The 23,490-nt window shown below is 51.9% G+C and overlaps 1 protein-coding gene across 1 annotated transcript; it reads left to right on the forward strand.

The window, feature by feature from the left end:
- Positions 1 to 1,241: 1,241 nt before the first annotated feature.
- Positions 1,242 to 22,877, forward strand: TM7SF3 (transmembrane 7 superfamily member 3). Its single transcript, XM_004592632.4, has 12 exons — positions 1,242 to 1,530; positions 7,658 to 7,812; positions 11,238 to 11,388; positions 12,762 to 12,882; positions 14,122 to 14,293; positions 14,836 to 15,013; positions 16,674 to 16,760; positions 18,459 to 18,539; positions 19,357 to 19,509; positions 20,538 to 20,635; positions 21,658 to 21,820; positions 22,249 to 22,877. The coding sequence occupies exons 1-12, from the start codon at positions 1,449 to 1,451 to the stop codon at positions 22,509 to 22,511; spliced, it is 1,704 nt and encodes a 567-aa protein (XP_004592689.2). The 5' UTR covers positions 1,242 to 1,448; the 3' UTR covers positions 22,512 to 22,877.
- Positions 22,878 to 23,490: the final 613 nt, after the last annotated feature.

Raw genomic sequence — 23,490 nt, forward strand, 5'->3', positions numbered from 1 at the left:
ATATACAGAGAAGAGGAGAGACAGACAGGAAGATCTTCCGTCCGAGGATTCACTCCCCAAGTGAGCCGCAACGGGCCGGTGCGCGCCGATCCGATGCCGGGAACCTGGAACCTCTTCCAGGTCTCCCACGCGGGTGCAGTGTCCCAAAGCATTGGGCCGTCCTCAACTGCTTTCCCAGGCCACAAGCAGAGAGCTGGATGGGAAGCGGGGCCTCTGGGATACAAACCAGCATCCACATGGGATCCCTGCACATGGAAGGCAAGGATTTACCCACTAGGCTATTGCTCTGGGCCCTTACATTTTAAGTTTTTTTTTTTTCCCCTGAAAACATTTTTGTTCTTTGAAAGTCAACCTGACAGGGAGAGGCAGTTCCACAGAGAGAAATCTTCCATCTGTGGGTTCACTCCCCAAAAGGTCACAACAGCCAGGCCAGGAACTCCATCCTGGTTTCCCACTTGTGGGTGGCAGGGGCTCAAGGACTTGGGTCATCTTCCAGCGGTGTCCAGGCTCATCAGCAAGAAGCTGGATCAGAATCCAGACTTGAATCCACACTCCAACAAGAGGTGCTGATGTCACAAGTAGCCGCTGAGCATGCTAACCCCATATTTTATGTAGTTGTTCATTTATTTGAAAGGCAGAGTTAATTTGTCATCCATTGTCTCACTTGCCAAATATCTCTAATCACCAGCCAGGACTGGTGATTCAATGAATGGTTTCATGTTTGGGCATTTGGGTTGCTTTAACTGCTTTTGCTGCTATAAACCACACTTTGGTGCGTCGTTTTGCACACGAATTCCTATTAGCCTAAGTGGAATTATTACACCAAACCCATGAATTAGATTTAAAAAATTGTTACCTTTCCTGGCTTTCATGCAACCGAGGGTTACAGGATTACAGCGCTGTCCTGCAAGGTGGGGAGAAGGGTCCCAGGTAGCCCGGGGCTTCGCCTCAGATTGCTAGCAGGTCTCAGGGAGCAAGAAACTGGCGCCCCTACCGTCTCCCGAGGCCTCACTTCCAGAAAGCAAAACCGCCTCCGCAGCCAGGCCTTTGGCCTCTGCCCCGCACGCACGCCACACGGGCGGCTGCAGCAGCCCAGGCACCGTTACGCGCGGCGCCGTCGGGCCTCCACAGACAGCGGCGTGGCTTGGCTCGGCTCGGCCGCGGCCGGGACGCGCCTAGACGCCCCGGCGCCCCCGCACAGTCCCGCGCGAGCCGGCAGAGGGCGCGCCCGGAATCCACGAGCCGCCAGGCCGCGCTCGCGCCCGGAAGAGGCAGCCTCTCCCCGGGGCGGAGGTCGGGCCGCGGCGCCGGCCACGGCGGGACTGGCAGGTGCGCGGCGCGTGTGCCTGGCAGGGCGATGGCGTCCCCGGGCTAGCGCTGGTGAGGCGGCGAGGCCCTGGAGCGCACGCCCGCGCCCCACCCGACCTCGGCCTAGAACCCGGGCGGCGATGGGGCTCGCGCGGCTGCTCCCGCTGCTAGCGCTGCTGGCGTCGGCTGCGGGCGCCGAGGTCGTGGCAGAAGCCAGCCAGGGTAAGTCGTGGCGCCTGGCGCTTGCAACCCTGGGTGCTCGGGAGGCCCCGGAGGGGTGGGCGAGGCGTGGGGCGGGCTCAGCGGATGCTCCGGGGTTCCCTGCTGAGGGAGCCTTCCTGCCGGCCTCTGTGTGCAGGCTATTGACTCTTCTGCGGGATCCGAGGCCGCCTCAGGCACGGGGAAGGGAGGTGGGTGGTCGCGGCCATGTTCGCGTTATTTAGGAGGCTTCTCCGCTTGGGCGGTGGAGCTTAGGCCCTTGGAATGCTGCCGCTGTCCGCGCGCATGTGCGGAGCAGAGCTGGACCACACCAGGGACCCCGCAGGAGGGGGTGCCCAAGACAGAGGTGTCAGGCCCAACTTCAGGCTCCCCAGGGATCCACTGCGCGAGGCCACTTGCTTGTCGGTGGACTTAAAGCGCATTTCGCCTTCGATTGGGCCTGGGGGCTGCAACTGTGAAACGTAGTGTTTTCGGAAGCATGTGTCTGTGTTCCTGGAAACTCCTGAATGCTGTGATTCAGGCCGGAGCTGAAAAGAGCTGTTGTATATTTTGGAGGGAAAAAAAATAATTGCAATTGGAAGAGAGCAGGAGGCTCCTGGCACCGCCGGCAGCGCCACGTTCTCCACGTGTGCATTGTTGCGCAGTTCCTCGACGCCTGCGAGGTGCTGCTCACTGCCTGCACCTGGCGGCCAAAGGTGAGTGTCACGCTCGCGGCCGCAGGCGGGGCAGGTGCAGCGAGACCTTTGTCCCATGTTGAATTCAGTTTTTGCCTGTATCAACCTCCTAAGAATTCTCACTTCCCAAAATAGAGGAGGAAGCAAGAAGCTGACTTTGGCCTTGATCTGTGCTGGCCCCCACGGACTTCACGTGGGCTGTGGCTCACCCCTAGCTGTTATTGGTTCACTGTTTTAATGTTTAATGTCCAGAAGAGGCGAGGAATGTGGACAGTGATTTGAGAAATGAAGCTTTTACGCTTGATCTTAGCCAGAAGGCCAAGAAGTGATGAGAAATGTGTGTGAGGGAGCTGGGTCAGAAGTGGGGTAAGCAGAACTTACACTGGCCCTCCAGTGTCAATGGCAACCTCGTAGGCACCGCTACCACCATACCCGACTGAAGCCAGTACGCTCGCAGACAGCGTCTCCCACCTCCCTGCCTTTGACGCCTTTGTCTGTTTAGTTGAGTATTATTATTCTGTGAAGGGAAGGGACAGTGTGGTAACTGCTGCGTGTTGACAAAAGCTGATACTCTCCACAGTAGTGGATAAAAATCAGCAAAAGCAGCCCCTGACCTGCAGGGTACTCTTGGGAAATGGCCAGGCAGCTCTCAGAGAACTCGGAGCCGAGACCAGCTAAAGACGTTGAGCAACTGCCCTAAGTCGGACTTTGTCCCACGTTGTAGGACCTGCTAACTTGCACAACCCAAACATCAGCTTGAATGCTCAGTGCGTGTCGGAAGGAGGCAGGTGTGGGTGGTGGGATGTGTCTGGAAGGACCGTCCGTGGGAACGGTTTGCCAGCTTCTTGCAGTTGCTGTTCTGTGCCGCTCTTAGGGCTTTTTCCTTGTTGGTTCAGAGTCATACACACTGGCTTATGCAGAATTGTGGAGGTGACGATTGGTGTCAGGCGGACTGTATGTCCCATGGGCCATGCTGTAGGTGCGTGGCAGGCTGCTGGTGTGGCCAATGATGTGTCCCTTTCCAGTGTCTGTGAGAGGTAGGTTGTGCAGCCGTGTCTCCCATGGGCTAGTGAGGCTGATGACAATTGAGAAATTGAAAGGAGTAGTTAATTGCCTGGTGGCCAGAGCCAACTGCCAAAGCAGAAACTTTTCTGACAGCTCTCCGGAAGAGAATTATGATCTGGCCAACTTGGCCCACCCAGTCCTTGAATGTGGTTGTCACTCATGTGCGAGCTGGAGGTATTTAAGGTTGCCAAATTAGCATGTGACTGGGAAAGAAAAAAGACTAGGATTGGGGTGTTCTTGTTGGAATGGAAAGGTGATGTTGTGTAAGAATGGGTATACAAAATGAGAAAAAGCCCTTCAGGTCAGATGGCCGAATAGCTTTTTTTTTAAAGTTTGATTTACCTGTTTGAGCAGGAGAGAGCGCACACCCAGAGCGGGGCTCCCTCCACCTGCTGCCTCCCTTCACTGATACCTGCAGACAGGCTGAGGCTGGGATCAGGAAGACCCCATCAGCATCAGGTGTGCCCCACCAGGAGCAGGAGCCCCCAACCCCTTCTGCCGTCATGGCTGCCTCTCAGGGGCTACCTGCACAGGAAGCTGGAGCCAGGCACCTCAGTGGGACGCAGGTGTGTCCGCCATTGGGCTGCATGTCCGCTCTGCAGAGTTACGTCCTGGCAGTAGAAGTAGGGTGCGCTCTTGAGGGCAGGTGGCTTTGTGAGTCAGTGCTAAACCCCCGCACCAGCCGTAGGCGTCGTATTATCATGTGAGGTGCTGCCTCAAGTCACAAGATCTGATTATGCCTCATAAAGTGAATCGTTTTTCCTGATGATTTAGAGGGGAAGTTCCGGCTCAGGAATGCAGGATGTGTCTTCTTTTGCCAAGTCTGTTTTTGTGAGAAGGGATTAAATGCAACTCCTCCCAGACTGTGCTGTGGGAACTGTCTCAACTTGTGCATCTTTGAATTCTTACTTAAAAAATAATATGTATGTATTTGAGAGGCACAGTGAAAGCGAATGAGCAAATTCCCCCATCTTCCATCCTCTGGTTCACTCCCCAATGCCTGCAGTAGCTAGTGCTGGACCCGGCCGAGGGCCAGGGGCCCAGGTCTCCCACAAGGATACCAGGATCTGGGCCACTCAATTTGTCTGTCACCTGCTACCTCCTGGCTCACAGCAGCAGGACGCTGGAGTGGTTAGACACGAATGAGGCCCTCCTGTGTAGGGTGTGGGCACCCCATGCAGGGGCTTAGGTTAAGCGGCACCCCTCTTGTCTTGTGTGCTCAGTCTATAGACATCTTTTCCCGAAGCTGATGTTAATGAAGTGCCAGGTGTTTCTGCGACCACCCTGGGCCTCCCGTTTGTTTGCAGGTTCTTTCTGAGGATCCCTGGCTTGGCTTCTCAATCTAGAAGGCAGAGTCTCTGAAGTTGTCAAGAGGGAATGAAAGTTGACAATGGACTTGACCTTGTGGCACCAGGCAGTTAGAATTTCCCCTTTTGCGAGGCTTGTGGCGTGCATTACAGTGGCCTCCAGTTCGCCCTGAGGCCTGGAGAACAGAAAACGCCTGCCTGAGGTCCATTAATCAGCAGATCTGATTAATGTCTGCCCAGCTCAGACAAGCTGTGTTGGCTGGATTAAAACACAATTTTTCTGTCAAGGTTTTGAAACGGCCGTTGAACTGGCAAGATTAATAATGCCGAAGTATTTTGTTGCACAACTTGGGTTAAGGATAGCTAGAGTAGGAGAGAGCGTAGCTGTGACCTCCTTTTAACATCAGGGTGGAGTTCTCGAACAGTCTTCACAGCAGTACCAGCTGGAGCAGTTGAATGTGTTAGGGAAGGGACAACTGGATATTGAGATTCAGAAGAAAAAGCCAGTTTACATGGCACCGACAAACATTAAATATTGCAGATAAAAACTATGAAGTATTTTTGAGATAAATTGAGAAAGTAAAAGTAAAGAAATAGATCAGCTTCATAGACAGGAATAGTCTATGTTTGACAGATATCATTTCTCCCCTGAATTAGTTTACCCTTTCCATGCAGTGTTGATTAAAATCCCATCAGGCATTTTGGGGGAGGTGGGGGCAGGAATGAAGGCTTTGTGAGATGGGTGTGAGGTCAGATACCGGGGAGCACCTGCACTTGGAACACAGGCTGGCTTGAGTCCTATGGAGGGAGAGCGTGGTATGTTGATGGAGGCTGCTATCCTCTGGAAGCACGTGGGAAAATGAACCATGACCCCTGCCTCAGGCTGTGTGTGGACATGAGCCGGGAAGGTGAAACCTGACTTCCACCTGCTGATGAGGGGAACACGTCTTTGTGATCCCAAAGTATGTTGGCAAAGGTGATTTTTTTCAAGTGACATGAGTAGGATGAATCATAAAGGAAACTTGAAAAACTGGACCATGTTAAACTACAGCTTGTGCTCATCTAAAGGTTGAAAAACGAGGAGACATTTGCTCACATCTTTTTTTTTAAAGATGTATTTATTTTTTATTGCAAAGTCAGATGTACAGAGAGGAGGAGAGACAGAGAGGAAGATCCTCCATCCGATGATTCACTCCCCAAGTGAGTGCAATGGCCGGTGCCGCGCCGATCCAAAGCCGGGAACCAAGAACTTCTTCCAGGTCTCCCACATGGGTGCAGGGTCCCAAGGCTTCGGGCCATCCTCGACTGCTTTCCCAGGTCACAAGCAGAGAGCTGGATGGGAAGTGGAGCTGCCGGGATTAGAACCGGCGCCCATATGGGATCCCGGGGCGTTCAAGGCAAGGACTTTAGCCACTAGGCCACGCTGCTGGGCCCACATCTTCTTTTAAAAAAAATATATTTTTTATTGTGAAGGCAGATGTACACAGAGAAGGAGAGATAAAGATCTTCCATCCGTTGGGTCACTCCTCAGACGGTGCCAAAGGCTGGAGCTGAGCCAGTCCGATGCCAGGAGCTTCTACTGGGTCTTTCATGCAGGTGCAAGGTACCAAGGCTTTGGGCCGCCCTCTGCTGCTTTCCCAGGCTATCAGTGGGAAGTTGCTCACATTTCTGACTGGGTACTTGCATGTAGTATATAAAGAACTTTACAGTGCAAAGATGATCTGGTTTTAAAAATGGGAAAAACACTTGAACAAACTGACAGCAAGGAACTGCAAGTTGCCCGGAAACAAAACCAAAGGTTCGTACCACCATCAGATTAATGCAAATTCAAGTCAGAGGGTAGAAGCACCAGCAGGGATGCTGGTGGCACCAGGTGTGATGACAAGGTGCTGGGCAGGTGGCTTAGCTGTCTCTGCTGACGCTGAGCGTGACACTGCTCCCTACTTGAGGCGTCTGATCTGCAGCTGAAGTGTGGACACAGGTGCATCAAAAAGCGTGTCCAGAATAAAGTTTGGTCCAGCTGCTCTAAGAATGCATAATTCATGGGCCCGGCGGCGTGGCCTAGCGGCTTAAGTCCTCGCCTTGAAAGCCCCGGGATCCCATATGGGCGCCGGTTCTAATCCTGGCAGCTCCCTGCTTGTGGCCTGGGAAAGCAGTCAAGGACGGCCCAATGCTTTGGGACACTGCACCCGCGTGGGAGACCCGGAAGAGGTTCCTGGTTCCCGGCATCGGATCGGCGCGCACCGGCCCGTTGCGGCTCACTTGGGGAGTGAAACACCAGATGGAAGATCTTCCTCTCTGTCTCTCCTCCTCTCTGTATATCCGGCTTTCCAATAATAATAAAAAATCTTTAAAAAAATGCATAATTCATGCATCACCATTGTTAAACGCTTCACACAGAGAATGCACCCCAATGTCTCTCTCCTATTGCTAATAAACGTTGGGTTACTGGAAACCTGAGTGCCCTTAACGCAGCCAGCCCATGAAGGCCAGGCAGATGGCAGAGGTGTTGGAAACTGCTCTTTCAGAGGGGAATCTGACCTGGGTTCTGAAACTAAACCAGGCATCTCTCTCCTGGAAGGTCAAGGGCCCCACTCTGTGTGAAGTGCAAGGTGCAGGCACCAGGCTAACACATCAGCTCTCCCTTGGTGAGTTAGGGGATGCAGTTCTGCTTTGTCGGGTGAGCCAGCAGAAGTCTGAAGGAAGGGAGTAGCTGGCCTGTGGTCGCAGGGGAAACTGTGTCGCTCCAGAATTCCCCAGAGCGCAAGGCATCTCTGCACACCCTGCAGGTGGTCTGGCCCAGAATTGTCACTGCTGCTTCTGGATGGGGAGTCTCTGGGGGCCCTAGGAGCACATCTTCAGTGACCCAAAGTGTTGTTCCCAGCCTCTCAGCGCTGCTGTTCGTGGGTGGGATGGACCCGTCACCGTTCAATGTTGTCCCTTATTGGTGGCATGGGACAGTGACAATGTCTGCCTCGGGGAGCCCACCTGAGAGCTTGCCATCCACGTGTGTTCCCGAATTGGATTCTTCTAGTCTGGTTTTGGAGGGCCCGGCGTTTTGATGCGCAGTTTCTCTCTCCGTAGATCTCCTTGAGTTTTCAGTGGGGAAATTCAGAAGCTTCGAGCTCAACAGAACTTTGCCAAAGGAAGCTGTGGTGCGCAACATTTTCAGCAATGTGACTTTGCTTATTTTCCAAATCCACTCGCAGTATCAGAACACAACTGTGTCGTTCTCTCGGGTAAGTTTTAAGTTTTGTTTGCTTGCTTGCTTGTTTTTTCAGTGCAGTCTATTTCCCTAGGCTTGGGGCTCCTGTGTGGTGGAGGTATTAGGCTTTGCTATCTCTTGTTTGTGACTTGATGTCTTTAATTGGGTCTTGCCAAGGTACTGATTGAAACCACAAGGTGAGGGTCATGGAGCGTGGAAGCGGCTGGCCCAGAGACGGGGTCACAGCTGAGTTAGGATGGGCGGTGCCTGCACTTGTCTGTGTTTAGGGCTTCCCCCATGCCTTCCTGCTGTCAGTGACTCTTACAGCTCCTAAAGGAAGAGGTGGGTCCTTCATCGTAACTGACGTCGGCTAAGATCCGGGCCCGCTTGACTTCGTTCTTTGGCACGTCTTCTGCGGACAAAGAGTGACACCCTCAGCTCCATGCGGCGGTGCCAAGGGCTGTCCTTGCAGCCGAACCCCTAAGCCTCAGCCCCACTTTGGAAATCAATTTTCAGTTTAGTTTCTTTTATTTGAAAGACAGAGATTACAGGTAGCAGGAACCCAAGTACTTCGGCCGTCACCTGCTGCCTCCCAGGGTGGGCAGTAGCTGGAAGTGGGGAGCAGAGCTAGATCTCAGATCCAGGCACTCTGACCTGGGGCGGTTCTTAACCAGATGTCCTGCCACTGAGAAGGTTTTTAAACGCCCAAACCAGCAGCTTTAGCTGTTAGCATCCTGCCATATGCTGTAATTTTTGGTGAACCCAGTTGGGTGTCACTGTGTGTGCACAGTTGCACTGTCTCTCATCAGTGCTAGACCTGTCTCGGACTGTTTTGGAGTCAGATACACAAAGGTGTGTCTTTACCCAGTTCATATATGATTTTGCAGGTCTTGGCCATGTTGCTATGTTTCCTATTAAGTATTTTGCAGTGTTTTTTTTTTAATTTGTGTGTGTATTGTTCATGTGCACATGCCTGCATGGTGAGGTGGGCATAGAGGAAGTTCATTATTAGACTATGACTACAAGAGTTTAGCCAAGAAGAAAGAGGAAGGAACACCTTGTGTTAATAGTGAGAGATCCCAGGGTCAGTTGCTCATGCGTTGTTCTGCTGGATGAAGAATGAAAACCATCACTGGTTTCCTAGCTTTCTTGGGAAGGAACCTGCAGTTCCGGAAGGGGAATGAGGGGCAAGGCTTTTCCTGGCACCAAAGCCACATGCGTCTCCGCAGGCCCTTCCCCAGGAGACCCTAGTAAAGGGACCTGCAGGTGACTTCCCCGTCGTTTCTCCTCTCTTAAAAACTTTCTTTCATAGGCAGGTGAGAAGACTGTCTTCCCTTTCAATAACGTTACAGCAAGGCAACTTTTGGAAAAAAAGAGCAAATGGGGGAAAGGCGTTGGTGATTCTAGAATGCCTGCTACATGCTAGGGCAGTGGTTCTGAGCTCCTGGAATGTAGACAGCTCACATCTAAGGATTCTCTTCCAGCAAATACAGAATTTCATTTGAAATGTTTCTTTACTGATTTGAAAGGCACAATTGAAGGGAAGGCGTCCACCTGCTGGTTCACTCCCTAGATGCCTACAGCAGCCAGAGCTTGGTCAGGCTGCAGTCTGGAACCTGTGTGGGTGACAAGCTCCCAGGTGCTTGAGGCATCATCTGCTCCCTGCTGGAGTTGGAGCTAAAACGTAAAACGTGGCAGGGGTGCCACGTGGGACACAGAGATCCCAAATGGCAGCTTGGATATAGAAGTATCCCTGGGGCCCGGCGGCGTGGCCTGGTGGCTAAAGTCCTCGCCTTGAATGCCCCGGGATCCCATATGGACGCCGGTTCTAATCCCGGCAGCTCCACTTCCCATCCAGCTCCCTGCTTGTGGCCTGGGAAAGCAGTCGAGGACGGCCCAGTGCATTGGGACCCTGCACCCGTGTGGGAGACCCGGAAGAGGTTCCTGGTTCCCGGCTTCGGATCGGCGCGCACCGGCCGTTGCGGCTCACTTGGGGAGTGAATCATCGGACGGAAGATCTTCCTCTCTGTCTCTCCTCCTCTGTGTATATCTGGCTGTAATAAAATTAATAAATCTTTAAAAAAAAAAAAGAAGTATCCCTGTAATGCATCACTAACGAGAGGCCTTGATGGATAGCGACAAAGCTCTCAGCCCATTGGTTTTTGTGTCTTGGGCAGCCTTCAGTTGTGGCTACTTCTGCATAGAAACGTGTGGCTGGGGCCAGCGCTGTGTTGTGTATCTCTCTCTCTCTCTCTCTCTCTCTCTCTCTCTCTCCCTCCCTCCCTCCCTCTCTCCCTCTCTCCCTCTCTCCCTCTCTCCCTCCTGCTCCCTGTATAACTCTGCCTTTCAAATAAATATAAATAAATGTTTTGTTTTATTTTTTATGAAGAGTGCGGCAAAGAGCTGCACAGCCTTGCAGAGCTTTGTGCCTGTGTCCTGTGCCTGGTACTTGCGGATGTTGGGGTCATCACAGCCGTTTCTTTGAAGCTGTCCACTTTCTCAGTTAATGTTTGATGAGTTCTCCCTCAGGCTCGCCAACTTAAAATCCACCTGATCCCTTCTCATTTCCATAAACTTCAAGAATAACTCTGACCCCATTACCTCTTAGCTCAGCATTTTCTTCCCAGGGCTCTCTCGGGTGGGTCTTGGGCCTGGTGGTTTTGAATACACCAGGATCCCACAGCCGGGTGCCTGGGTTTTTGATTCTCGGAGCCGGTTCCCAGCTCCCCAGCTCCCCGCGCTCCCCGCTCCCAGACCCCCAGAGGCAGCTGTCGGGGGCTCAGGTGGTTGGGTTCCTGCCAGCTCTGTGGAAGACCTGCACTGCATTCCTGCCTGCTGCCTGTGGGCCCGGCTGCATGGGTGTCTGTGTGTATGTCATAACCCCCCAGCAGTGCCTGTGCGCCAGCTCCATCTCGGTAGCTTGCACTCGCTGCGTTGGGCCTGGTTTGCTGTTCCGTCTGCTCTTCCCTTCTCATGGTCTTGGGGAGGGGAGTGTTAGGTCACGGAGGCAGAGTTTTTCTGAATGGGCTTTGTGCCCTCACATAAGAGAGGGCATGAAGAGAACCTCTGCCCCTTCTCCCCTCTGTCACATGGGCATGTAGTTGGCACATGGTCATCTATAGCCTGGACAAGGGCCCATCCAGACCTTGACCGTGCCGGGCCACCTCCTCATCTGAGACTTGGGAGCTAACATCATTGTTGTCCGTAAACCACTTGGCTATGGCAGCAGCCCCAGCAGACCAAGACGGTCAGAGAATGCTGGTCATGCTCTTTCCAGGCATGTGTATGTGCTGGGCGCGTGGACCTAGACACAAAAGGAATTCTTTCATGAGGCCAGGGAGCTCTGTCTCGCTTTCTGTTTTGAGAAGATCCAGAGGAGGATGTACACCTAGAGCAGCCCATGGCTTATGTGTGCTGTTCGACCCCCTCTCCAACACCGACTTCTCTTCCTCCTCGCAGACGCTCCTGCCAGGTTCCTCGGCAACGGGCACCGACCAAGGACTGGCTTTTGTGATGAATCTGGAGCAGACTGTGTGCACCTGGTACTTGGAGACCACAGCGGTGGTGCCTGTCCGGAGTGTGGCCATCCCACTGTCCTATTCAGAACTAGGTAACCTCCTGTCCTCTGTCCCATTGGTGCCCTGGCTGTGGGTGTGTTGGGGCCATGCATGTACAGTCACCTTCCTCAGGTTTTGTGCTACAACTTACTTCATCGGAGAGATTGTCTTGGCATGGGAGCCTGCATGCTGGCTTGGTGGTTGGATGTTCATTTGTTCACAAGGCCGGAGAGACCGCCACAGGAAGGCAGGACGTGAGCGTTAGCTGTGTAGGCGGTCATTCTGGGGAGTGAAGTCCACTGTCCAGAAGGAGAGTGGAGGGTGTGGAGCATGGCCAGCTGTCAGTGGCCAATGGCCTTGTGCTCAGATTGCGGTCTGCACGTGACTCTCAGCTTGGCTCTCAACTGAGGGTAGAGTTGTGGTCCATTTCAGCTCTTCAAAGCTACCTCTAGGGGCTGACATTGTGGTACAGCAGGTTAAGCTTCCATCCTATATCATATCATTGGTTCGAGTCCCAGCTGCCCTGCTTCTGATGCAGCCCTGGATAATGCACCCAGGAAGGCAGAGTCTGCCACCACGTGGGAGACCTGGGTGAAGATCCCGACTCCTGGCTTCTGCCTCTGGCCTGGCCCTAGTCTTGGGACCATTTGGGTAGAAATTCAGCAGATTGAAGAGCTCTCTTTTTCTGTGTCTCCCTCTCTCTTTAACCCTGCCTTTCATATAAATAAATAAACTTTTGCTCACCATGGGGCACGGACCAAATCCAGTTTGCTGTCTGCTCTGTAAGTAAAGTTTTACTGAAACACATCCATGTCCACATGTGTCAGTATTTCTGCGGCTGCCTGCATAGCACATGAGCAGGACTGATTAGTTGAGAACTAAATCACTAAAATAAGATATATATTTACAGTACAGAAAGATTTGCTGTCATCTACTTTAGGGATGTAACCTCAGCTAATGTCATCTCTCTTTTTCTTAAAAAGAGTTTTTCCCCCCTTCTTTTAAAAAAAAAAATTTGAAAGGGAGAGTGACCGGGAGAGGAGAGACAAAGAAAGAGTTCTTGCATGTGCTGGTTTGCTCCTCCGCTGGTCATGGCAGAAGCCTGGCACTCCATCTGGGTCTCCCACGTGGGTGCAGGGGTCCAAGCACTGGGGCCATCTCTTGCTGCCTTCCCAGGCGCATTAGCAGGGAGCACTGAGGACAGGATGTAACACTGGGCTCTGATAGCAGGATGGTGGTATTGCAGGCTGCCAGACAATGCCAGCCCCTCTGTCACTCTCTTCCCACTCAATGCGTGAGATCGTGTGAAACTAGCAGCTCTGTGTTGGCCTTCGGCGTCTCTGTGGGAAATCCTTCTAAGAGTAGAGCTGAGCTCACCCGAGTGCTGGGGGTGTGCTAGATCTCTTCGTGCCCTTTCTCCGTGCAGATCCTGTCCCTGGAGGCTGTAATTTGGAGTTTGATCTAGATATTGATCCCAACATTTACGTGGAGTACGATTTCTTTGAAACTACACTCAAATTTGCCCCAGCAAACCTAGGTTATTCAAGGTATGTCTGTCCCTCATTTCCTGGAAATTGATGTAATTTAAGCTTCATTACCAGTATTTGAACTGTCATTTATGGTGAGTGTCTCTCCCTTCCTTTCTGATGAATGCTGTTTATTGGGAGAGCCAGATGGGAGTCTGCTGTGAGCTTGGAAATCCCTCTTGGATTTTAAAAAGCATTTTATGGCCCTGCAAAATCCGTAAACTTTTTTTTTAAAGATTTATTTTTATTTGAGAGGCAGAGTTACAAACAGGACATATAGAGAGAATTTTCCTTCTGCTGGTTCAGTCCCCAAAGGACAACAACTGCCAGGGCTGAGCCAATCAGAAGCTGGGATCCAGGAGCCTCCTGTGGGTCTCCTATGTGAGTGCAGGTTTCCCAAGCCACAAGCATAGTGAGCTGGATTGGAAGTGGAGCAGCTGGGATGTGAACCAACACCATTTGGGTTGCTGGCGCCATAAGACAGAGGCTTAACCTCCTATTCTACAGTGCCGGCCCCCATCCATAAGGATTTTAAGGATTATATGAATATTATTCTGCTGGAAACGGTTCATTCTGCACATTCATGGTAACGCGAGCTCCCATCTGAGGAACACAGGAAGGGGTCCTGTGTGTCCCATGGTGCAGAGTGTGGCAGGTTTGTTGTCATTTCATCCCAGCAGCTTCATGCCAAAGAAGCTGTCATTGTTAGTGAGGACCCAGTGACTTCTCACATACACACAGCTAGCAAGTGGCTCAGCTGGCATCCTTCTCCAGGCCCGACAGCCCAATATGATTCTTAAACCTGATTTTGTCCTGTCATGAGCTGTTGGGACTGTCCTAAGAGAGCATCCCAGCTGTGTGCACCCCACTGCTGTGGAGTTGGAGTCTGAGATTGAGAAAGCATTACAGATGGGTTCTTTTTGGGTGCAGGCTCCTGGCTTCTCTCACTATGTTGTGCGGGAGGCCTGGGGTCGTCTCTTACGAAGGCTTGTTTGTGAGGGCTGTACCCTTACAACATCATCACTTGCTAAAGCCCCCCGCCCCCGACACACACACACACAAATTAGGGGTTAGGATGCCAACACAGGACCTTGGCAGGGCACGCAGACATTAACGTGACTTTGCTTCAGAGTCCTAAAGGTTCCCCCTTGCCGCAAGGGAAACTGAGACCCTGGAGTCGCTGCAGTACTTTGGTCCCTTGTGGCTGTCAGGGTTGCATCATGAGAGGCTGACGTCCGTTTTGGCTGGTTCACACTCCAGGGGCACAGATCCTCTGCCATGTGACGTGGAGACGAGCCGAGATTCCAGGTGGAGGCTGCAGTATGACATCTACCAGTACTTCCTACCAGAGAACGACCTTTCGGAGCAGGTGCTGCTACAGTCCCTGCAGAGGATGGCCGAGGTGTCGCAGGTGAAGGCCAATGCTGTCAAGGTAACGTCGATTCTCGTGCTCGTCGGGACTTCCTCCACGTTGGGGAAGAGTGGAACTACTGGGAGTTTGCTTCCTGACTGTTCTCTTGGGTCCTTCAGGGTTTATCACCGTATCACTGTTCTTACTGCTCCAGCCAACAGATGGGAGCTCTATGTCCAGCCAGGGCTGGGCCAGGCAAGAGCCAGGAGCCAAGAACTCCATGTGGGTCTCCCACACAGGTGGCAGGGACTCAGGCATCTGAGCGATCACCTGTCTTCCCAGGCGCCTTGGCAGGGAGCTGGATCTGGAGCTGGGTAGCTGACACTGGAACTAGACTGATATAGACTACGGGGCTCGCAGTGTCTTAACCTACTGTGCTACAGTTCCCAACCGCTTTCTAGGTTGTTTAAAATAGAAGAGATAAAACACTTTTTTTTGCTGTGTTCCTGCTAGAATTTCACATATTGCTCAAGTTTTAAGTTGTTTACATTTAACACTCTACGGAAGCCTTCGTGGGGTTAGAATCGTTCTGATTGGTCATTGCCTGTCATTTTTCACTCCAGGTTGTCACCCTGACAGCTAATGACAAGACAGACATTTCCTTCTCCTCTGTCCGGGGACAAGGTGTCATTTACAACATCATCGTTCGGGACCCGCTTCTCAATTCCTCGGCTGCTTATGTCCCTGCCCACACGTACGCTTGCAGCTTTGAGGCCGTGGAGGGCAGCTGTGCCTCGCTGGGTGAGTGAGTGGAGTGGAGTTGCTTGGCTTTGCAGATCTGAGTCAGCTAGTCCCGAAGTTTGTATTTGTTCCTTCATTCATTCATTCTGCACGTGTCCTTTGGACCCTTATATCATTCTTCGGTGTGGCAGGCACTGGGGTGTATCAGCAAACAAAACAGCCTGAGCACCATCCCATAAGATACAAAATACAAGGCACGGCGCTGGGGCACAGCAGGTAGAGTCGTCTCCTGTGACGTCAGCATCCCATTCGTGGTGCCAGTTCAGCTTGTAGCTGCTTCAGTTCCTAACAGATGCTGTTAATAGCCTGGGAAAGCGGCAGAAGATGGCCTTAGTGTTGGGGCCCCTGCTCCCCAAGTGAGAGACCCAGAAGAAACTCCTGTCTTCAGTCTGCCCCAGCCCTGGCTGTTGTGGCCATCTAGGGAGTGAACCAGCAGGTGAAAGATCTCTCTCTCCTTTTCTGAAACTCTTACCTTTGAAATTAAATGAATAAATCTTAAAAAAAAAAAAAAGATACTTAAAGATACATGATAGGGCCCGGCGGCGTAAAGTCATCGCCTGGCCCTCCAGTTGTGGGGGCTGCCCTCTGGAAGGGTTTTAGCAAACAGCACCATGCTCCAGCTTGGATTATAATGTAGCCAGCTGTTGGCAGGGTTTTTGGTTTTTCTTTGTTTGCTTTTCATTTTTATTCATTTGAGAGTTAGCATTCCCGTGTCGTACTTCACTCCCCAAAAGTCTGCCAAGGTCCTAGGCGGAGCAGCGCTGACACGAGGAGCCGGGAGCACAGTCTGGGTCTTCCACATGGGTGGCTGCCCACGTGGGAGCCTGTGCCAAGTTGCTGGTTTCTACTTGGCCTGTTTCTGGCTGGTTGTAGCCATTTAGAGAGTGAACTGGTGGATGTGAGATCTCTGTATGTGTGTCACCCTGCATGTGAAGCAAATGAATGAGTGAAAAAATAATCACAATATCATGAACATGGTTTAAAATAACATAATTTAAGGTAATTCTTTAGCATCAAATTAACAGCATGAATTTTCATAAACATACTTAAAAAAGTTTGTGGAACACTGGAATTAGGTTTGGTGGGAAAACAATTCCCAAGTTAAAAAAAAAAAACAAGGGTGTTCAAACAGTTCATGGCAAATGTGTATTATGAGAAAGCCATGCCTGGATTTCATAATTTTCATTCCAGGGCTTTCCATTTCACTTTCCGTGAATTGTTTTTTGAAGTCTCCTCACATGTCCTGAGACGTCCAAGTCGTCCTCCAGTCTGATGTGTGTCGTAAATCTCTTTCCAGCCTAGCCCCACCACCCCGCACTGGCCACTCTTCCTGAAGCCCCGTGGACTGTAGACGGGGTGTAACTGCTCCACCCTCACTCGGCTCACCTTTCCCCGCCCGCTGCCGGAGGATCTGTCCTGCGTGCCCTCACCTCCCCTCCCCAACCTGTGAGCACAGGACAGGTGTTTCCCTGCTGCTGTGTTTCTGATAGCAGTAGCCACTAAAATTCATCACTTACAAAGATGAATCCATGTGGGGTGGCAAGGGTATTTGAAGGTGGATTTTTGATGCACACATATGCGATACGAAGTCGCTGTGCGTCCGTGTCCCTTTCCCGGGTGAAGGGTTTATGATTCACTGTGCATCCATGTCCCTTTTCAGGAAGAGCCTCCACCAAAGTGTTCTTTACTCTCTTCGCGCTGCTCGGCCTCTTCATCTGCTTTTTTGGACACAGATTCTGGAAAACAGGTAAGGCAGCCGGCACCGCTGCTGCTCTCGGGTCGGGGGGTCTGTAGCCGAGACAACTGTCACCACCAATCTTTCTGTCTTTGGAGGTTTGTGGTTGGCTTGTTTTATGAATGGGTCTACTGAGTCATTCCAAAGGTTCTGCTGAGTCAACTGAACCATGCCAGAGACTGAGACTTTTAACTTCCGTTGTCATCTTTTCCTTACGAAACTGGGACTAAACAGTAGCTTGTGCAGTGAACATCTTCATGGCCAGCTAGGCTAGTAGACGAAAGTGAGCTTAAGTTAGAAGTCAGGGTATCTGGGCTCGGCGGTGTGGCCTAGCGGCTAAAGTCCTCGCCTTGAACGCCCCGGGATCCCATATGGGCGCCGGTTCTAATCCCGGCAGCTCCACTTCCCATCCAGCTCCCTGCTTGTGGCCTGGGAAAGCAGTCAAGGATGGCCCAATGCTTTGGGACCCTGCACCTGTGTGGGAGACCTGGAAGAGGTTCCTGGTTCCCGGCATCGGATTGGCGCGGCATCGGCCCGTTGCGGCTCACTTGGGGAGTGAATCATCGGATGGAAGATCTTCCTCTCTGTCTCTCCTCCTCTCTGTATATCTGACTTTGTAATAAAAATAAATCTTTAAAAAAAAGAAAAAGAAGTCAGGGTATCTGCATACAGATGCTTGTGGGTTTTGGTAGAAATGATGGACTCGGGTGTCCCTGGCGGCGATGCGCTTACGTCAGGTGAATGTGTGTGAGATGGACCCCGATGCCCCACAGTGAGACACTGGCTGAGTTACTATAAATCACCTCATTGACTTTAGACTTGCATTTTGTGAATTACTAACAAACCTAGAGCCAGCCCATCATGTCCCTGGGCATCAGGGTAAGGCAGACATGGCTGTGAGACCTAATACCGCCTTTGCAGTTCCTTTCTCTGCTTTCTTCCGTTTTTCCCTGATTGGGAAGAGACTATTATGAAAACCATGCAGCCTGCCAAAGTGGAAGGTGGTTCTGCACCCCATGCTTCAGCTGCTGAGCTGTGGGCAGGGTCCAAAGGTATTAGCGGGTCCTAGCCTGTTTTATGTACGTGCGGATGCATAGAATTCTGTGTGTGTGCACCTTGAGGTGCAGGTGCGGTGCAGCCCCACCCACAGCAACTGAAAAGGAGTTGACAGGCACAGGTGCATCCTTCAGAGTCCGTTGAAGCTTCCTTGTAGGAAGCAGTTTCTAGAAGTTTCCTGTGCCTGTAGCACCAGCTGTTTTAATGGGTGCAGGCAACGATTGTTCATTGCAGGCGGGGAGGGATGAAAGGAAGGTGGGAATGTCACATTGTCCCTTGAAATACTTCTTTTCGTGACCTTCAGTTCCCATATTTGGTTTCTACTCATATAGCTATTGAAGTGCAACTTCAGGTGAAGCATAAAAGTGATAAAAGTATTAATTGTGTTTGAAGTAGTAAATAAAAATGTATTCAAATGAGCTATGGAATTTTCCAGTGGTGATCGGGTTACTGAAATGGTTTTGCATTCAAGGAAAACAGCTTGAATACTGTATCCATAGTGTAATAATGACCCTCCCCCTGGCCCTGACTTCTAAATTCCTCCTGCCTTTTTGATGTTTTCCTCCTCCGAATGCTCTGTGCTGTGGAATTGGGAGCGTCACCATGTGATGTCGTAGCCTCATGGTAGTTGCCTTGCTTGGTCCCTCTCCCTAGAACTGTTCTTCATCGGTTTTATCATTATGGGATTCTTCTTTTACATCCTGCTCGCCAGGCTGACAGCCGTGCAGTACGACGGTGAGTGAGAAGCGGAGTCCCTGGGCACTCAGCAAGCAGCAGGCTTTGCCCCGTCCCCTTTGCCCTAGAGCCTGAGCTGCGCTGTGGGGGAGGCTGTAGGCTGTGCGCAGCACCAGCGTTCACGTTTCGGTGTGTGTGTGTATTTGGGAGGTTGAGGGACAGGGTGAGGGGTGTACGGACGACACTCAGGCAGCAGAGCGAGCTTCCATCTGCTGCCTTCCTCTCCGGATGCTTGGCCCGGCCGGGCCTGGGGCTGGGGCCGGGAGCCAGGAGTGCAGTCCAGATGGCTCACACAGGTGACAGGGCCCCCAGAACTTGAGGCACACTTCCTCCTAAAGTGTGCATTGGAGCCAGGCATGGAACACAGACATTGTGATCTGGGATCCTGGCGTCTTCCCCTGCCCCAAGCCTGTGTTCTAAGCTGCTCCTTCAGACCTCCTCCTTGGGGGCCATGTTGATTACAAACTTGCGTTCCCGTGGCAGGACATGCAGAAGACACAGAACATACGGTAAAGATGCTGAGGTTTTCTGTAATTGAAACACCCTTGCCCACCCTGCCTGCCACGGGACGTCTGTAACCATTGCTGGTTTTCATCTGTGGTGCCTCAGTGCTGGTTTACTGACCAGCTGTGATGTCCCCAGGGCTGTGAAGCTCAGCCTTCTGGGCAGTGACCAGGCCCCCTACGGTGGACAGTGCCATGCAGGGGTCAGGGCAGCACTGTCCCTCGGGGCTCGAGCTGGCCCTGGGAGCGGCCGTGGCTGTGCGCAAGGTGGGAACGTGGCTGCAGGCTCACATATGGGCTCCCCCTCTGTCCAGTTCGTCTGATCCTGACGGCTGTGGCCGGCGGCGTGGGCGGGCTCGTCCTCCTGGCCGCCTGGTGGCGCTTTGGAGTCCTGCCACTGTGCATGCTGTGCGTGGGCCTGACCCTCGGCTCGCTCATCTCCTCCATGACTCTCTTCACTCCACTCGGTAAGAGAAGTGTACAGGGTGCTCCGCATCCCATTCGTACTGGGGAGGAGTGGGCTTTATGTGCTCAGGGGCTGCCTGGGGAAGGGCTAGCATCTTGGGCTGCCGGCGTTGTCACTGCCTGCTCTGCCAGAAATCCCATCCTGGCAATGTGGTGCTTAATTTTATTTGAAAGGCGGGGTTAAGAAAGACAAGGAGAGACAGAGACCTTCCACCTGCTGGTTCACTCCCCACGTGGTCCAGTCTCCTATGCGATTGACAAGGGGCCCTAGTCCTTGGGCTACAGTATGCTGCTTTTACAGATGCATTAGCAGGGAACTAGATCAGAAGTGGAACAGCCCTGTGGCTGCCGGTGCCCTAAGCAATGGCTAACACTGCTGTGCCACACCAGCAGCCTCAGTTTCTTTTTAAAATTCTTGCATTTGAGTTGAAAGACTGTGCGGGAGGGCCGGCATTGTGGCACGGCGAGTGAAGCCATATCACGTGTTTGCAGCGCTGGCTGAGGTCCTGGATGCACTGCTTCTGATCCAGCTTCCTGCTAATAGGCCTGGGAAGGCAGCAGAGGATGTGCTGAGGCCATGGGCCCCCCAGGTGGGAGACAGGTGGACTTCCTGGGCTCAGACTTTGGCCCGGGCCAGACCTGGCTGTTATGGCCATTTCCAAAGTGAGCCTGCAGATAGAAATAGACTCATCTCTGCCTTGAAAATAAGCAAATCAATAAATCTTCAAAAGAGTAATTCTGTGGAGTGTATTTTGCTATCTTGGATGGTAAGTCTGAATGCTTTTTGCTTGTGTTTTTTAAATTTTGCAGCACAGGCTCATGGAACCAATAGAAATGTAGACTCCTTAAGGAGCACAACCCATTCCAGGGAATCATAGTGACAATGTGATGAAGAGAATGAGGGTTCACCCGCAGTTCCCAGCACAGCCCCGGGTTGTTCCTTTTAACTGTCCATGGATGCCTGTGTTTGCATACTGAGAAAGAGAAAGTGAACTTGGTGAGCTTCTTACTCTCCGTCTCTCTTTGTCAGGAAACCTCAAGATTTTCCGTGATGATGGGGTGTTCTGGGTGGCGTTCTGCTGTATCGCTGTCTTCATTCCTGCTATTTGCATCGGCTGCCTGAGAATAGTGAGTGTTTCAGCCCTGCGGAGTTGCGCTGTCAGCTCGGCCTGGGCCTCCCGCACCCGCTCGCTTGCTGGCTGGCTCAGTGGGCGCTGTGCAGTGCGCTGTCGGACGACTGCACGTTCCGTTCTGTCACACAGTGGGGTTGCTTGTTCACCAAACGGAGTGTCACTGCCTATGTGCCTGTGAGGATGCGGCAGAGTGGGTAGGGATCACTACTCTGCACCCCCGTTTTCACTTATGTCTCCAGAAGAGCTCTTCATCCCATTTGATTCTGTTGTTCAAGTTCTTTCACAGGGAGCTCAGCATGGCCTAGTGGCTTAAAGTCCTCCCCTTGGCACACACTGGATCCCGAATGGGCACCAGGATCCCACTGCACCACTTCCCATCCAGCTCCTTGCTTGTGGCCTGGAAAAGCAGTAGAGGACGGCCCAAAGCCTTGGGACCCTGCACCTGCTGGGTGGGAGACCTGGAGGAAGTTCCTGGCTTCAGATCAGCTCAGCTCCAGCTGTTACAGTCCTCTGGGGAGTGAACCAATGGATGGAAGATCTTTCTCTCTGTTTCTCCTTCACTCTGTAAATCTGACTTTCCAATAAAAATAAATAAAATTTAAAAAGGTTCTTTCACAGGGAAGCCATTTTCCACAGTATTTTCAGAGCGTCAGGTCTCCCACTCATGGGGGGTCCTCTCCAGATACTGCAGTGGCTGCAGCTGGCCCAGACTTGGGGTCTCCCAGGTGGGTGGCAGGGACCCATGTACTGGAGCCATCCCCTGCTGTGTTCCCAGGGTGCACGTTCGCAGAAAGCTGGTGTCAGGGGCAGGGCTGTGCCCCGAACCCAGGCCCTTTGATACAGGGTTCTATATCATTCAAGTGTCTTAACCACCACTCCGAAGGATGGCTCCTGCCCTAGGTCAGAGGTGGCTGTCAGTTATCGACTCGGTCCCTGTATGTGAGCCGTGATGGAGATGAGGGGCCCCCGGAGACTGAGTTAGCCAGGCTGATGCCTGACGCCTGCCCTCTCCCCCAGCTGAACGTGCTGAGCTGCGGCGTTGTGGGATCCTACACGGTGGTGTTGGCCATCAACAGTTACTCCTACACGAGCCTCTCTCACGTCACTTTGAACATCCTCAAGAGGGCGCTCAGGCCAGATTTCCGAAGAGCTTTCACAAAGGTGCCTTGGCAGACTAATGGTAAGGGTCATTCTTCTTGAAAGATTGATTCATTTGAAATGCATGTGGGACGCTGGTGAGCGGAGGGGCATCTGGTGCTGCCCACGTATGTGTGTGAAGGGCACCGCCTGCTGCCACCACTGCTGTCTGGGAAAACACACCATCCGCCCTGCCTGCGGGCACTGGCCATGCCATGCCCAGGAACCACAAGGAGGATTCTTTGACAACCTATTTGGGCTTTCAGGTGATGCCCACCCTAGAAAATTCCTGATTTCAGAAACAAATGTCTCACATCACCACCAACTATTCCTTGGATTTTAAGAAAGGAAATGTATTGGTTTGGACTGACTTGAACACAAGTTCTGATGGTGAGAGTTTGGTCCATGAAATGTACTCCATGTGTGTTAGGATTTCCAACCCTGCTTTTCCACTTTTTTTTTTTTTTTTAGATTTTATCATTCTGGCTGTATGGGGGATGCTGGCTGTGAGTGGAATCACACTACAGATCCGAAGGGAGAGAGGGCGACCATTTTTCCCTCCCCACCCTTACAAGCTCTGGAAGCAAGAGAGAGAGCGCAGGGTGACGAATGTTCTGGACCCTAGCCACCACTTGCCTCCGCTGAGAGAGAGACTCCTCAGCCGCCTAGCACAGATCAAAGAGCTCTTCCGGAAGGAGCAGCCTGCTGGGGAGAGAACACCACTGCTGCTGTAGCTCACCCTGGCCGGGCCAGCAAGCCTCGCTGGGCTCTCTCTACCTGGGAGACGCCAGCCTTCTCCTGGGTGAGGTGCATGATACCAGGCTGGGAATGGTGCTAAGACGCGTTAAGGGTGTGCTGGGCCGGTGGGATGGTCCTGAACGACAGTGTGAGAAATGCGGGAGAGGTGTTTATTTTTAGACATTTGAGAAATCACAATTATGTTAGCAACTCATTCTACTAAATAGATACACTAAGAAAAAAGCAATGGGAACTGAGAAAATGCTGAGGGTTCTCCTGTTTTCCCTGGTGGTTCTTTTCCTAAGTGCATGGACACGTCTGTGGCCCGAGTCTGGCTGAACTTGACCGGGGTGTTTCAGTTGTTACTGTCTGCTTGCCGCCGTGCTTCTTATCTTCCCACAGGCCATCAGATATCTTAGTTACACATCTTCCTAAATATCACACATTATCAAATATGTATCCTTTGATGTATTATTTTTTGCTAAGTTGAAACATTTTTAATTGCAAAATACATATGGAATTTATCATTTTAATCTTTTGGAGGGGACAGGGAGGTAGCAGGGAAAACCCCCTCCCCACCCCGCTATAGTCTTTCTCTTTAGAGCACAGCTTAGTAGGTCCCTTTCCTGTTTGCCTTTTACTGCTGAAAATGCAAGTTCAAATAACTTCATTTGCTAGGTTCTTTTTTCAGGGAGAGACCTGTATGCAGATTGTTTATTTACAGTCCAAGTAAAGGTCCCTGGGTTTTCTGGTTGTTATCTCGCGCACCCCCCGCCCCCAGGCCCTTGCTGACGATCCCTAAACTGTGGAGATCAGAACATCTCTCGTTTCTAGGAAACAGGTACCCCTCTCTTCTGCTATAGTGCCACGAACAAGGAAGCTGTCCAGAGGCTACCCTTGGTGAGTGCCTTGTGCTAAGCTTGCAGTGTTAGCATTGGAGACAGGTAGAATGCAGTCACTGGTTTTCTGCTGCAC

The sequence above is a fragment of the Ochotona princeps genome, chromosome 27, assembly GCF_030435755.1.
Source record: "Ochotona princeps isolate mOchPri1 chromosome 27, mOchPri1.hap1, whole genome shotgun sequence".
Taxonomy (NCBI): Eukaryota; Metazoa; Chordata; class Mammalia; order Lagomorpha; family Ochotonidae; genus Ochotona; species Ochotona princeps.